This window comes from Sceloporus occidentalis, unplaced genomic scaffold (genome assembly GCF_023333645.1).
Source record: "Sceloporus occidentalis isolate IW3139 unplaced genomic scaffold, rSceOcc1.0.p SCAF_1, whole genome shotgun sequence".
Lineage (NCBI taxonomy): Eukaryota > Metazoa > Chordata > Lepidosauria > Squamata > Phrynosomatidae > Sceloporus > Sceloporus occidentalis.
This window is the reverse complement of record NW_028316981.1, coordinates 141,801,510-141,816,283: the sequence shown is the minus strand read 5'-3', so window position 1 is coordinate 141,816,283 and position 14,774 is coordinate 141,801,510. Positions and strand designations below refer to the sequence as shown.

At 42.7% G+C, this 14,774-nt stretch overlaps 1 protein-coding gene across 2 annotated transcripts in view; it reads right to left on the bottom strand.

Moving 5' to 3' along the window:
* Positions 1 to 1,771: 1,771 nt before the first annotated feature.
* FSCN2 (fascin actin-bundling protein 2, retinal) overlaps positions 1,772 to 14,774 on the bottom strand; it is a 31,003-nt gene continuing 18,000 nt past the window's right edge. Inside the window, exons 2-5 of one of the 2 annotated variants that reach the window (XM_089539766.1) lie at positions 13,326 to 13,482; positions 10,127 to 10,248; positions 8,343 to 8,510; positions 1,772 to 4,735 (exon numbers count right to left, since the gene is read on the bottom strand). In XM_089539766.1, the coding sequence (XP_089395892.1) occupies positions 4,530 to 4,735; positions 8,343 to 8,510; positions 10,127 to 10,248; positions 13,326 to 13,482 (653 nt within the window). In that variant the 3' untranslated portion in view covers positions 1,772 to 4,529. The remainder of the gene's footprint in view (positions 4,736 to 8,342; positions 8,511 to 10,126; positions 10,249 to 13,325; positions 13,483 to 14,774) is intronic. The other variant, XM_089539774.1, reaches the window with a different exon arrangement.

The following is a 14,774-nucleotide window of genomic DNA, read 5'->3' as shown; positions in this document are numbered from 1 at the left end:
GCAACAGAGATTACCATTTCTGAGTCCAAAATCCCATAAAGTGCAGTTGTCTCAAGAGGATGTGCTCAGGCATGTTCATTCATGGTGTGTGTGTACATGCCTTCAAGTTGCCTGTCTACTTATGGTGACCCCATGAATTTCATCTGGGTTTTTTTCCCTTTGGCAAGGAATACTCAGAGATGGTTTTGCTACTTCCTTTCTTTGAAAGGTAGTCAACAGCACCTGGTGTTCATTGGCAGTCTGCTATCTAAGTACTAACCAAGGCTGGCCCTGCTTAGCTTCCAAGATCAGACAAGATCTGGTGCCTTCATTGTATTGACTTTGGTCATTCACACACAGCATTTATGATCAGTCATTCATTCACTAGTGCTCCTATATGCTGTGCGTATGTTCTTCCAGGTATTGTGAGACTCCAGCTTCCATCAGCCCCACCCAGTATCCTCAATACTCAGGAGTTAGAGTCATTGGAGTTTATCACACTGGGGCTGATTTCAACATTAAAGAGAGATTAAAGCTCATTTAAAGCATCTTGCAAATGAAGCAGAAATAGCAAGTAATTGCATGAATGATTATCACATGCAATTGCACAAATAAAGTGATATCACAAATGCATTGTTGCTGAAATCCTGAAAGTAAAAATATGTGCATTAATGCTTCTTTGTGACCACTTTAATGGAGGGTTTTGTGCGACATCGTGTGAAATTGTTGCATGTAATTATGCAGTTTTTCTGGGATATTCATGGGATAAACTCTTGATCTCCTTCGTGTGATAAATTCCATAACCTAACAATGTCTGAACAATCACTCATCCTTCACTCCTGCTTTTAAAGTTTTGCTGGCAGAGTGGCTATAGTAGGGGCTTAAGTCTGTCGATGGACTAGACCAGGGGTAGGCAACCATTTTGAGCCGGGGGCCGGGTTGCTGTCCCTCAGACAACTGGGGGGCTGAAGCCAAAAAATAAATAATTAAATGATTTTTTAAAAAAAAAAAAATTAAATAAATAAATAAACCGGGACAAATGTAGGACAACATTTTCAAATGGTGGACACTTTTTTTAAAAAAGTGGAGGACACGCAAAAAAATTTGCTGATTTTTAAAAAAATGTTAATATAAATGCATGTTTCTGAGGCGTCTATAGACAATTGCTCCCCTTGCCCCTGCGCGCGAGAGGCCAAAGGCCCTGGCGGCAATCAGCGGCAGGACCGGGCTGGGGCCGGTCCCAAGGCCTCGCCGGGCCGCATCCAGCCCGCGGGCCGCAGGTTGCCTACCTCTGGACTAGACTTAGGTGTAGCTGTGGGGTAAGGCATAATGAAGGCATTGCTCCCAAATAGTCTCCAATAAAATTTTCTGAAGACCTCAACATCTGAGGAAGTAGACTGAAGTCTACAAAAGCTCATGCTGCCAATTTGAAGTTGAAGGCTTTCATGGCTGGCATCCATGGTTTTTTGTGGGGTTTTTGGGCTGTGTGGCCATGTTCTAGAAGAGTTTCTTCCTGAAGCTTCATCAGTATCTGTGGCTGGCATCTTCAGAGATGATTGGAATCTTCATGCTGCCAATTTCTTTCTTTCAGTTAGTCTCAAGGGTCCTACAAGATCTCTCTACATACTAACTCTACCAATTTAGTTAAATTACTTTTTAAAAACTTATGTGCCTCACCATCACCCCCCCCCCGAAAAAAACACCCCAATTTTAGGGTATTCTATACAAAAATAAATATTCAGTACAGTAAGAAACCTCTATCCATGATTCACCCAAGTATTCTAGTTTATGGACACTGTGACAACTATAGCACTTATGTGTAGAGTACAGATGTGATCCAGGTATGTGAATAATTTCACAGACTACCTCAGCATGCAGTTTTGCTCAGATCTCTTTTTTAAAAAAAGAGACTGAAGAAGCGATAACTAGTCTGGTGCTTGGATGCTCATAAAGCTGAGGTGGAGGATGGCAAAGATCTGTGATACTGTTACCCCTGTATTTATTGAGCACTAATCTATCCAATCATTTATCTTTGGAAGCTGTAGGTTCTCCCAGTCCACCCTAGGAGTCTGTGTCTATATCTTTTCTTTTTAATGATAATCATAGTCACAGCCATATTAAATAATTAATACATTAAATTTAAACGCTGAGGACCACCGCTCTTCTTATCCCTAGAAAGGAGTCCTGCCTCCAAGGAATTCCATGATATGTTGTACCTTTGGTACTATATTGGGGCTAGAACCATTTTAATACCATGAATAAAATCCATAAGGGCGGTGACTTCTAGAAAACAGACTGTGCACAGTGTGTAGAAATTTTAAAAAATGGTCAAAATTTCATAGGGCTTGGCTTGTTCAAGCCTATCATCCTGGAACAAAGGTTTCTCACATTCCATTACTCTGAGAGGAGGATCAGGCAGCAGTAATATGCCCTCCTATATTTCAGAAGATGAAAACAAGGACATGTGTGGCCAAAACACATCAGAGTGTGTCTATGATGGCAAAATGTTAATGAGGAAGAATACACACACCAGAAGAGGCTACAGTAGTTCGCTTTTGTTCGAACTGACTGGGAAGGGCAGGTTTCTTCCTCACTCCATTTTTCTCTCCTTTGCTGAGCCAACTGAGTACAAACTACTTTTGCACTTTGAATTCGGTTGAAGCAAGCAGTTGAAGTTAGCAAAGAACAAAGGGAAATGGGAGGAGGAAAGAGAAACTGGGACATTTTAAAAGTAACTGAAAAAGTGGAACAGTGTCAGATTACTTGGGACTATCCTTGCCAAACTGTGACAGTTGGATGGTATGCAATCAGGGAAACTGTCTATACCAGTGAGGTATGGAGGGAGCACCTTCTATCTACAACAGATGGATCAGGAAACTCCATTAAGGCAGCTTCCTTTCTCATTTTTAGATTATTTGTAGAAGGGATATAGACTGTGCTGGGTAGTGTGCTGATGACTGAGTGCAGTCATAGAATAGAGGCTGTGTTTGAAGGCCAAAGAGGCTTAATTCTTGTGAAAAGAGTTTGGAAGGCTGCAAAAATTTTGGGACTTCTGATGAAAGCCTTGGCAGTCCCAGGTAGGGCTTCCCTATCCATACCCCAATTTTCATATGAAAACCTTGGCCAAAGCTTGGGAAGATGGCCATGCTGGTTAAAGGATGGCTATGTGGGTAGAGGGGTTCTGGGAGCTTTTGTCAAGAAAAAAACAAACTAAAGGCTTCTTTCTTTCCAATTTCTAAACCTCTGTTAAAGCCTTCAACCCATATGAAGTTTTCTTCCCCCACCAACTTCATTTTAGTCCAAGCAGTTCTTTGTGATTGGACCACTCCATGGAAGTTATTCCTTCCTGACTGGATGGATTCCTGAACAGGACCCACCTTCCAGTGCCATATGTGGCCTTCATTCACCCAGAAAGGGAGAGAGAAAGCTGCCTTTGCAGCTCAGCCCCATGGAAAGACAAAACACAAAAGAACCTGGCCTACAATTTCTATGTCAGAGCCTTATGTGAGGGAATTACTGGAACTACAGCTCTTGGTAAGAGAGCACCACATTAAAAAAACATCATGTGCATGCCACATAAGCTGTAGCCCCAGACTGAAGGATACTGGCAGAGCAGAGAATATGTTGGAGAGATAGTTCTGGCTTTACTGTTCTCCAGGTTTAAGGCTGCTGGGGAGGTTGGGGCAAGACTACATGAGACTCTGGTCACTTTGTGTACAGTGGGGAATGGAGGTTCCTTTCAGCATCCTTAATCTTTGCCTTTTGCACCTTTAGAATACAGAAATGGTTTCTTTTCTATCCTGCAAACAGAATTTCTGCAGTTAGATTTCATATCAGTCCTGAAGAAAACCACTGAAATAGGTAGAGAATGAAACACATTGGGCTTTTTCCAAAATGAAACAGCCATCCATTTTGCACTTGGAGACAGATCTTTTTTCCCTGTGGATTCTATTGGGTGCTCTCCAGTTTGTGTCCCTTCTTTTTTTGCAGTTTTAGTCAGGCTCTGAATCCTCCAGGCTACAGCGCAAGTTGAATTCCCACCCTGACAACACTTCCTGGAACCTGTAAATGTCCTACTCCCCCCTGCCTCCCTTGTCTGAGGTGCAGAGCAGATGACACCTATGTGTCACAGCAAATTATCAGGAGCTTCAACAGCATCAAGGGGGAAACGGGCAGCTTCGTAACACATGACACTTCCAGGAGGTGGGGCAGGTGGTGGGGGCGAGCAGAGAAGCAAGACGTAGGCATATTGTGTTGGCTCTGACATGGGGTTTCTAATGCTTTAATCCTAAATTACCCCCCTCCCAGGAGGTTTATTTGGGAGCGGCTTCTAAAAGAGAGATGACTATAAGGATCAGGACAAGAAGGAACACCCCTCCTTTGTGGAAGGTGCTGGGAATATTACAAACATTGCTGGAGTCCACGTGGGGAGCCACTATGTGTCCCCTCCTACTCCACCTCTGTGTCCACCCTGAGCTGGCTTGACCCCCATGGATGGGGCCCTAGAGCATTTCTAAGGTGCTACATGGCAGGCAGGGGTTCAGCAGTGCTCAGTATTCCCAGAGGGTGGCCCGATGCAAGGTGTCAGCATCAGCACGGAGAGTTCCAGCTTGGTCTCCTCGGAGGTATTTGCCGTTCTTCCCTTTGATGGCCACGCGGCTGCACTCACGGAACTCAAGGAAGAAATCCTCAGACATCTCACCATCGCTGCACACGGTGCCATTGCTGGCCACGTACCAGAACTTGCCACCAAGGCCTAGGAGGACCCAAGAGACAGGAGTTAGTGGGGAGGCATATAAATTTACACAGCAAAATGATGTAGGCTTCCCTCCCCTTCTCGCCTTTGCTTAGAAATTTCTTTGACATTTCCAGTCACAATGAGGAATGTACAGAAATGAGTAGGCTAGACCTTCAGTCTCACTAAAATGAAGGATGGAAATCAGGGATAGATATTTCTGGCAGGACTGGAGCTCAATTTTTCAGGGTGGGTGAATTGGTGTCTCCAGCTATATTAAACTATAGAGACTAAGGAATAAAACCTTGTTTGGACATTGCCTTGGGTCCCTCATAAATAAACCATATGTATGGCTTCCCCACCCATGGCTGGCTCTGGGAGGATGAGCAAAATGAGGGCTTCCCACTCCAATTAAGAATTCCATCCACTGAAGTTTTAAGTTACTGCAATAATAGAAATTTGGGGACAGAACATTTAATGGGACGGGCACAGCATTCTTATTGGTAAGGTTAATACCTTCTTGCACACACATCCCCCCATAGCTACACCCTTGCTCCCTTTACTGCGAACAAACACTGTCAAGATCATGGAGCAAAACTGATGGATGACACCATCTTAGAGACGAAACAGCTCACATAAGGAAAGGAAAGCAAACGCGCACACACACCAATTAAAATACAATGTGATTTCACTGACAGGTACAGTGCTTACTACATTGCCTACTTTATAGATGACAATCCTCTATTTTAACAGTTCTATAGTCTCATCCCAAGGTAAGATCAAGAACTACCAAAAAGGAGAGGAGGCAGAATCACCGAAGATGTCTTTCAATAGTCAACTCCCAAACCACAGAATGAACCGGCATGTTGGCTGGCTGCATATGATCTTCACTACTATGATGAGCATGTTGTATTTCTGTTAACATTCTAATAATTGTTTCCAAGTCACCAGAAACAGATGGCATACCAATATAACTGCTTCAAGTTACAGAGACAGAATGTACTCTAGTTCTAACTAAAATCTGCAATAAATATGAAACCAAAAGAATGGCCCACAGATTGGAAACGCTCAAGATACATTCTAGTCCCCAAGAAGGGGAAGACAAGGGATTGCAGTAACCACAGGTCCATTACATTAATTTACCACACAAGCAAAGTGATGCTCAAAATTCTACAACAACTTCTACCATATGGAGCAAAAAAGGCAGGTATCCAAGATGGATTCAGTAAAGGAAGAAGAGGCACTAGGGATCATATTGCAAGCATATGTTGGATAATGGAGTGCACAAAAGAATTTAAGAAGAAAACCAGTGCTTTATAGATTATAGCAAAACCTTTCTGTAGCACATGAATAACTGGATTGCTTTTAAAGAAATGAGTGCGCCACAACATTTTACAGTCCGTCCTCACCTTACGCGGGGGATCCATTCCGATCCCTCCGCGTAAGGCGAATTCCGCCTATGCTCGAGCCCCATTGGAAACAATGGGGCTTGTGCACGGCGGTGCGGCGGTGCGGCGGTGCGGGCGCCCATTCAATTGAATGGGACGCACCGCCCCTTCTGCCCCGCGCGCGCCCCGCGGCTTGAGCGCGTATGCTCAAGGCTGCGTATGGCGCGCCCGCGTATGGCGTGGGCACACTGTATTATCCTAATGTGTAACGTGTACTCTGGATAAGGGGCCACAATTGGAATAGAATATAGAGCATGGAATGTTTTCCAATTAGCAAGGAGATTAGGAAAGGCTGCATTCTATCACACTATCTATTTAACTTCTAAAGTAGGATTAGTCTTAGAGGAAGAAAATGTGAAAATTGGAGGAAGGAAAATCAACAGATAAGACACGTAGATGATACCATACTACTAGCAGAGAATAGCAAAGACTTGGAATAAATGCTAAAAAAAGTCAAGGAAGAAAGTGTAAAGACAGGTTTATTGCTGAACATTATGAAAACAAAAATAATGACCAGAGATGATTTATGTAATTTTAAAGTAGAAGATGAAAACTTTGAACTAGTTCAAGATTTTCCATCCCTTGGCTCAATCATTAATCAGAATAGAAACTGCAGTCGAGAAATCAGAAGAAGAATAGGACTTGGAAGGGTGGCTATGAAAGAACTAGACAGGATTCTGAAGTATAAAGATACATTATTGAACAATAAAGTTAGGATGGTCCATGCCATTGTATTTCCCACTTCTATGTGTGGTTGTGAAAACTGGCTAATGAAGAAAGTTATTAGAAAGAAAATAAACTCATCTGAAATGTGATGCTGGAGAAGAGTTCTATGGATACTGTGGACTGCTTAAAAGAGCAATTAATGGGTCCTAGAGCAAATCATTTATGAACTCTTCCTAGAAGCCAAGATGACTAAACAGACTGTCGTACTTTGGACATATCGTGAGAAGCCATGACTTACTAGACAAGACAATGCTTCCTAAAAGTAAGAAAAAATGAAGACTGCATTCCAGGTGGATTGTCTCACTCAAGGAAGCCATGGCCCTGAGTCTGCAAGACCTGAGTAGGGCGTTGATGATAGAGTGATTTGGAGGTCTCTCATTCAATGGGTCATTATAAGTATATGTTGGAAACAACAAATTGTTTCGAAAACTAATTAATGTGTGTATTTTATGCAAATGTGTACTTTCTTTTGGCCTATTTTTTGGGTGCATGGAGAGACATGACTCCATCTTATGTTCACATATACTGCCACCAAGGTCCAGTCCACATGTACAAAGAACAGCATGGTAGCTTCCTGAAATTATGAGTCCCAGATGGAAAGACAATTTTGAGGCTCCTCAGATGGTTTGGATACTTTACATAATTTGAAGGACACAAAACTGTAAGCCTACATAAAGAGTTTTTCGTAATTTTCACGTATGGTACAGTAACTAAAACATATTAGACACTTTAGTAAGGTTGCATGTCAAGTGTGCAGTCAAAGCTTCTCAGAGTATGAAGAACAGTAAATAGTGATGTGGAGGGACAACTTCTAAGAGCTGGAAATCTTCCTATTAGGAAGTTTGATAACGCTGTCTGCCACCCTGCTCTGGCTTCCTTACTTAAGATGAAACCCTTGAAATACTGGGGCAGGAGGTGGAGATTTTAACTTGCAACAATATATTGTTGTGAGTTATCCCTGTTACAATGCAGTGTAGTTTGGGTTGGTTTGGGCTTGTATGGCCAATTAAAGTCCTTATCTTTACAAAAGATCTGATTCTAGGATGGAAAAACTACAAGAACTAATTTATTGTTATGATCAACACAGCTGCCTGCATTTGTGGATTTCTCTTGGGGATGTGGCGGTAGACAAGTCTTTGCATTTCAGAATTTACCAGTTCACTGCTAACAGTAAACTATAGAATATATTGGGTGTGGAAGTGAAGTAGGGAGCTGTGTCAGAAGTTGCCAGGCACTGACAATGGAGTCAGGGAGAGTAAAGGGGTGGCAGCAGCTGTGCTAAACTACATCTCTGACCTCTATGGAGGGTGTCTCTGTGTTCACAGCTGGCAAATGTATGTGCTTTCAGCATTCCTTCAGCATATGGTCCCAAATTACTCCACAATGTGATGAATGTCAGCAAATTTCCCACTTCACCCCCCCCCACCACCATTTCCCTTTTTGCTGCCAACTACCTTTGATCTGATAACCACCATCGTTGAAGATGATATGAAAGACATCATAGACAGAACGGTTGGCATCCAACAAGTTGGAGTTGCGATGGTAGCACACGAAGCCATGGGTCCCACGAAGAACAAGGATGGGCCGGTTGATCAGTTTGAGAACAAATTCCTCACCCTCCCCTGCATTCAGAGAAGCACTAGTCAGTGAGATGTGGGGCTAAGATTGCCTGGGAGGGGGAAGAGCTGCAAAATATGTGGTTGTGAATACTGTAAATTTGGATTAGAGTACAGGGTGACTCCCCCAGCCTCATACAGACATCCAGGAGCTATCCTTTTGCAGCCCTCAAACTGGCATGCCTGTATTTGCATTTCATTGGGAGAGATGAGGAAGACCAGGCTTTTCAGTTCTTTCAGTGGGGCACTGGCTCTGGCAATCTGCCTATCATTCTTCAGTTTAAGGGCTGCAGCCTGTAAATGCCATCCTTTGGCAACTGAAGTTTAGGATTATTCCTAATTTTGAAATTGGATTGCTATTGCCTTAGCAGTGCTTTCATCCATTAGCTCTAATATGCTTTGGTGTACTGAAATTTGCAGAGACTGAAATCACAGAAACAGAGAAGGTGTGTTTGGACTGCAGTTCCCATCAGTCTGAGCCACCACAGCCAATGGGGAGGGATGATGGGAGCTACAGACCAACAACACCTGAAGGAGCACAAGATGCCTGCTCCAGTTTCCAGCTAAACCTAACCAGAAAGTCCTTTCTGCCCTTGGACTCTTTCCAGGGACACAAGGAAGCCATCCAGCATTAGGTGGCACTAAGTAGGTATGTCAGCTTCATCAGGCCTGGGTGGTTGTTCTGGGAGCTGATTTCAATCATCTGTTCTCCTCACCTTCAGAGCATGTTGGAGGAGATCCCAATAACTGTGTCTTTTAGAACTATGTCTATCAGGATTATCTTAGTTCAAATAAATATCTATCTATCTATCTATCTATCTATCTATCTATCTATCTATCTATCTATCTAGCTTTGCATGGCATTGCTCCCTTCCCTGTTTCTGTGATTTCACTCTGTGTTAGCCTGTACTTTCACAATCAATTTATCTGGCAAATTGGTGTTGTATGCAAATTTCATCCGTTTTCCATAGAACTTCCCCCTCCCCCCATCCAATAGCTCTTCTGGGTCCTGTTCCATGTCGGCATAGCCTCTCCACTTCTCTCCCCGCTACTGATACTCCAACTATGAAGCTACACAGCTTCACCTATACTTGTCAGGTCCCTCAGGCTTGGTGGCACTTCACAGTCTTCTCCATTCTATGCAGCTATCAAAGGCAGGAGTGGGGAATGTTTGGATATTACTGGGCTGTGACTTTCACCAGTACTAGCCATGTTAAGACAATGGTGAGGGATGGTGAATTTGTAAACCAGAAACATCTGGATGGCAAGACTCTGTCTCTGGTGTGCATGGCTTGGCCTTTTCTGGTTCTTGTAGCCACCATTTTCAATAAGAAATTATTAGCAAACCAATGAAGCTGAGGAACCTTACTTTGGATGGTGCTTTACAATATGATAGGGATACTGGTCACCTGGTAGATGTTGAACTCTAGTTCCTATTAGCCCTGGTCAGCATGGCCAGTGATGAAGTATGTATAGATCCAGCAAAATCTGAAGGGATGCAGGTTCCTCACCTCTGCTTTATAACAACACACACAGGCCATGCTTCTTGCTGTGTCAGACCTGAGCTCCTGGAATGGAGGCAGCAGAGAGACTTAACCTGAGCTTCCAGTTGTGAGACTCACCCACTGCATCACTGATGGCAGCCAGTTGTCCATTCTTCTTGGTGCAGATATATTTGCCATTGCCAGCTTTGAGGGCTATGCGGCGGCCACACCACTCAATGTCAAACATGGTGTTGGCAGATCTAGAGGATGCAGATAGCAGTGAATATGTAACTACCAAAGTTGCTAAATTCTTTGCAGCTGCTATTATTTGTCGTAAAAACTTTCTAAAACAGATGCAGTAAATTACTATAACTTCTTCCGAAGATACTTTGATAGTAGATGGTCAATTATCTTTGTTATACTCATATATTTAGTATACTGTTAAATCCATTTAGGTGCATGACTCTGGATTTTATCCTTGACATTTATATGTACATATGTATTCATATGATATGCTAGAATATGTTGTTTCCAATGGATGCAACGCAATGTAATTTTGGTAAACTTTTTATTATTTTGTGCTGGCCGTGTGTCGTAATAATAAATTATTTATTATAGAGGATGAAGGGATGGGGGTTAAGTGGGAGAAGTGAAAAAGGAAAAGAGTTGACTCTCTCAACCCCAAATATTGCTCGTGATTCTATCACAAGTACAGTGGTTACAATCCTGCACACAGTGACATAGTAGTCAATAGTACTGAGATTAATGCAACTTCTTTCTGAATAAACCTGAATCACATAGCGCAGCAAGGGAGGGGCAATATCTCTGAAGCTTTGTCACATTCTGTTGAATTTTATCCAGTCCAGATTTCTGTTAGTCCAGATTAATTCATATTAAGAGCAAGGGATATCCCTGAGCCTCATCTGATCAGAAAACTCAATCCAACCCCCTTCCCTTTTTTGGTGGCAGTATTTATCCAAATACTGAAGCGTATTTGGATAAAATAACTTTTCAGTGGCATCAGTTAAACAATTTCCCTTTGCTTTATTCTAATCCGCATTTGTCCCCCTTTAACCTCCAGCCTATGATTCATGTTTTTCTGCATTATAGTGTATTTACGTACTTCCAGACTTCCTGTTAAAAAAAATTAAGCATTGCCATATACTGAATGCAAAGTGAGGGCACAATGAGATGTATGATAGAACTGTGGCAGGATCACCCATGTTTTCAAATAATGTAGGCTCACCTGTAGTTTAAACAACTATGCAGGAAGGATAGAATGAACCAAATTGAGGTCATGATGGTAGGGTGGGGATTTTAACCGTTTTCCCTTGAGTTGTTTTCTTTGATCTAAATTGTTTCCTTGAAGCTGCATTTTGCCCTGCTGAGGAAAACATTCATGCACCTGTATGGATTCCTGTGTGTTTTCCTCCATGAGACAAATAGTAACTTCTGTTAGGGACTTCCTTGTACTTCAGCCTCCTTCTCTACCCCAATCTCTGTCACACAGTCACACACACACAGCTCTGGAAGCTGCTTTTAACTTCTAAAAATCCTATAAGGAATCAATTTATTGTTCTCCCACTGTCTCAAGATGCATTTGTATTTTTTTTAAATAGAAGCCATCTATCTGATATACAAACTAATGTCAAATAATTTGAGTAGGTCACCCATTAGACCTCTTTGCTTATGTGAGCATGTCAAAATGCCTGGTTTCAGAAAAGAGTATGTTTTCTGCTGCTGCATGAGCAGGGCACATACTCTTTGACTGGGACAATCACTGCACCGGAATTGCTTTCTCTTTCATTGTGCTTCTTAAATTATCTGATGCTGGGGACTGGCAACTTTTTTCCCAGTGTACCAGGAAGTGGCAGCAGATTTGAGCCCATTGACTCCGGTTGTTCCTTTCTTTCCTGGAAGCTCCAGGGATGGACAGCTGATGTGTCATTGATGGGTACCAGACCATGAACCACCAGTTTCAGTAGTGCTTATCTGTAACCTTATACTTCAGCTTAAATACTCTTCCATTGTACATACACTTTCCCCTGGGACTCACCACTGCTACCAGGGGATCTTCTGAAAACATGGGATAAATACCAAAACAAGAGCTGCGCTGAGTGGCCTGAATTATTCAAATTAAAATAACCATGCCATGGCCCTAGCTTCTTGGAGATATATGAAAAAAATGTATATATCTAGCAACACCAGCAAATTGCATTCCCCCTTTCCTTGAAGACAGACAAAAAGAAATACTTTCCCCCACAGTGCACAAACTAGGAAATGGCTGTCAGAAGATGCAAAGACAGCCATGGATTTACATGGCTTTATAAAGGATTAGGCCTGTTCCTAGCGGAGGATTATTGATGGTTACTCCCTCTGCTGTCTCTCTGTTACCTCCAGTATCAATGGAAATACTCACTACCAGCAGCTGGGAAGCAATGGTGCCATTGCAATCATGCCCTGCTTGCCAGCCTCACAGGGGCATCTGACTTCTGGGACCAGGATGGACTTCATAAGCCAGGGGTGGGCAAAACACACACACACACCCTATGCAATCCACAATGCTGTTTCAGGGCCCTCTGGGGGGGGGATGTCCTTTTGGGGGGGGGGGGGTTTGAAAAAAATCAAAAGCTTTTTAAAAACAGTTTATTTGCCCCTAAATGCCCCTTCAGGGATGTGGGGGCATGTTCACCACATTTTGGTGCGTCTAAAAAAAATTTTTTTTAGAGAAAATCTGGAAGTAAATCAGGAGTGTCTTCTGGTCACTTTCTATATTGAAAAAGGCCTCTCCTGGGTCTAAAATGGGGGGGGGGGAATAAAATAAGTGAAAATGCCTTTCACGGTCCCTAGAGTGCATGGGAGGATGTTTTTGTGGTGGGAAATGCACCCCCAAGTTCTCCTAGGGGCTAATGCAGCCTCCTAACTTCCCACAGTAGCCCACCCCTGGCATAAGCCTTGCGTCTAGCAGGGCTGTTCTTGTGTGTTCATAATAGAACCTTTGTCTTCCACCATGACATCTAGGAAAAGCTGTATTTTGTCTTTTGAAGTGCTGAATACTTTTGTTGTTGCGCCTTCAAATTGTTTCCAAGTTATGGCAACCCTACAGTGAACCTAACGTGGGGTTTTCTTGGTAAGTTTTGGACAGAAGGGGTTTGTTCTGGCCTTCCTCTGAAGCTGAGAGAGTGTGATTTGCCCAAGGCCACCCAGTTTCTATGACTGAGCAGGGATTGAAATCCTGGTCTCCAGAATTGTGCAGCACTCAAACCAATACACTACACTGGTTCACTGACTACCTTTGGGCCTGCCAAAGAAACAAGGTGGTCATAGTTCAACTTACACTTCAGTAGCTATGGCTTGAATCCCCCCATGTGATACCAAAGTCCAGTAGTTGCCTGTGTTGGAATGGAAGATACACTTCTTGGTTTCTTTGTCAATCTGCATCTGGAAGGTTTCATGGTGTGTCTCTTCATCCTGATTGGCTGAGACGTTGACACCTAGAAGGAAGGACATCCTTTCATATCACTTAGATTTGCCACCACATACCCTTCCTTCATCATTGTTAAGCCTCTGAGAGCAGATGTCAAGATCTGTAAGAAGAATACTTCAAACACATGGAAGAGGTCAAGAACAACTATACAGTGGGGAAGACTGTAGACATGATTTTTAACAATGATAGAAATCTCTAAAACTTGTGCATAAAAATAATATTAAATAATGAGACACAGAGGAAAATGCTCATGCAATATTGTTCTTTTGCTCTCACCCTAACAGTAAGCAATTGCATGAATGCCTTAAAAATAATAAATTGAATAAATAGCAGGTTCAGGGCCACCAAGCCACAGTGTGAGGCAAAGAGTTAAACCCCTCTTCTCTGCCAAGGACCGCACATTTTGGCATTGCTATTAAGTAAAACCAGGTGAATGATGTCATGTTTGTTATGCCCTCCCAAAGTTTCAAAAACGTGTCCATCAGATGCTGCATCCCCATTGCCTTAGAATGCTTCTATCCATCGCGTCACATGCTTACTAGAGCTAAAGATATTACACACAGATTGCTTGGCTTTATCTCATTCATCCAAAGCCCAAAGTAGTGACGTGAGTCATTCTCATCCCCCTATGAAGGGTGAGATAAGACATAGTGCTTCTCTCCAAGCCACCTGATTGTCTAGGATTGTAGTTTTTAATCAAGGTCCAACAAAATGTAACAATATTCTATGTGATAGCCATATTAGTCCATTGTAGCAAAGCAACCAAAATTCTTGGAGCATGTTGAAAGCTGAATTATTTATTAAAGCAAAGATTTCATGGATTACTAGCCACTTCCTCAGATGAATGGAATATAATCTAAGATTATACCCCATGTATTTGAGGCAGTGGTTCGTAATCCACAAAAACTCATAAATCTGTCCATTTTAAACATGCCACAAAATTCTTTCTTGCTGTGTACTAATAGCAACTTCTGCATGCTGATCCTCATTAAACCAAAATGGCACTTCCCAGGTACAAGAGAGATGTAAACCACTTGGGCAGGACCCTAGGGATTGCAGAAGTTTCTCTTTTAAAAAGCTCCCTCCAAGAATGAGGATTAAGCATGATCACTGCATACCCTCTAACCAGAGGCGTTCCTTCACTGGGTGTCACCTTGTGTGTGGGGCGGGGCTTGTGGGGGGCACATGCCTTCCCTCTCACCCATGCACCATTTTACTCATGAGTGTGTGGCTGGAAGAGAGGGTGCCCTGAGCGCTGGTTTACTCCACAGTAAAATGATGTGTGGGAGGAAGGGAAGG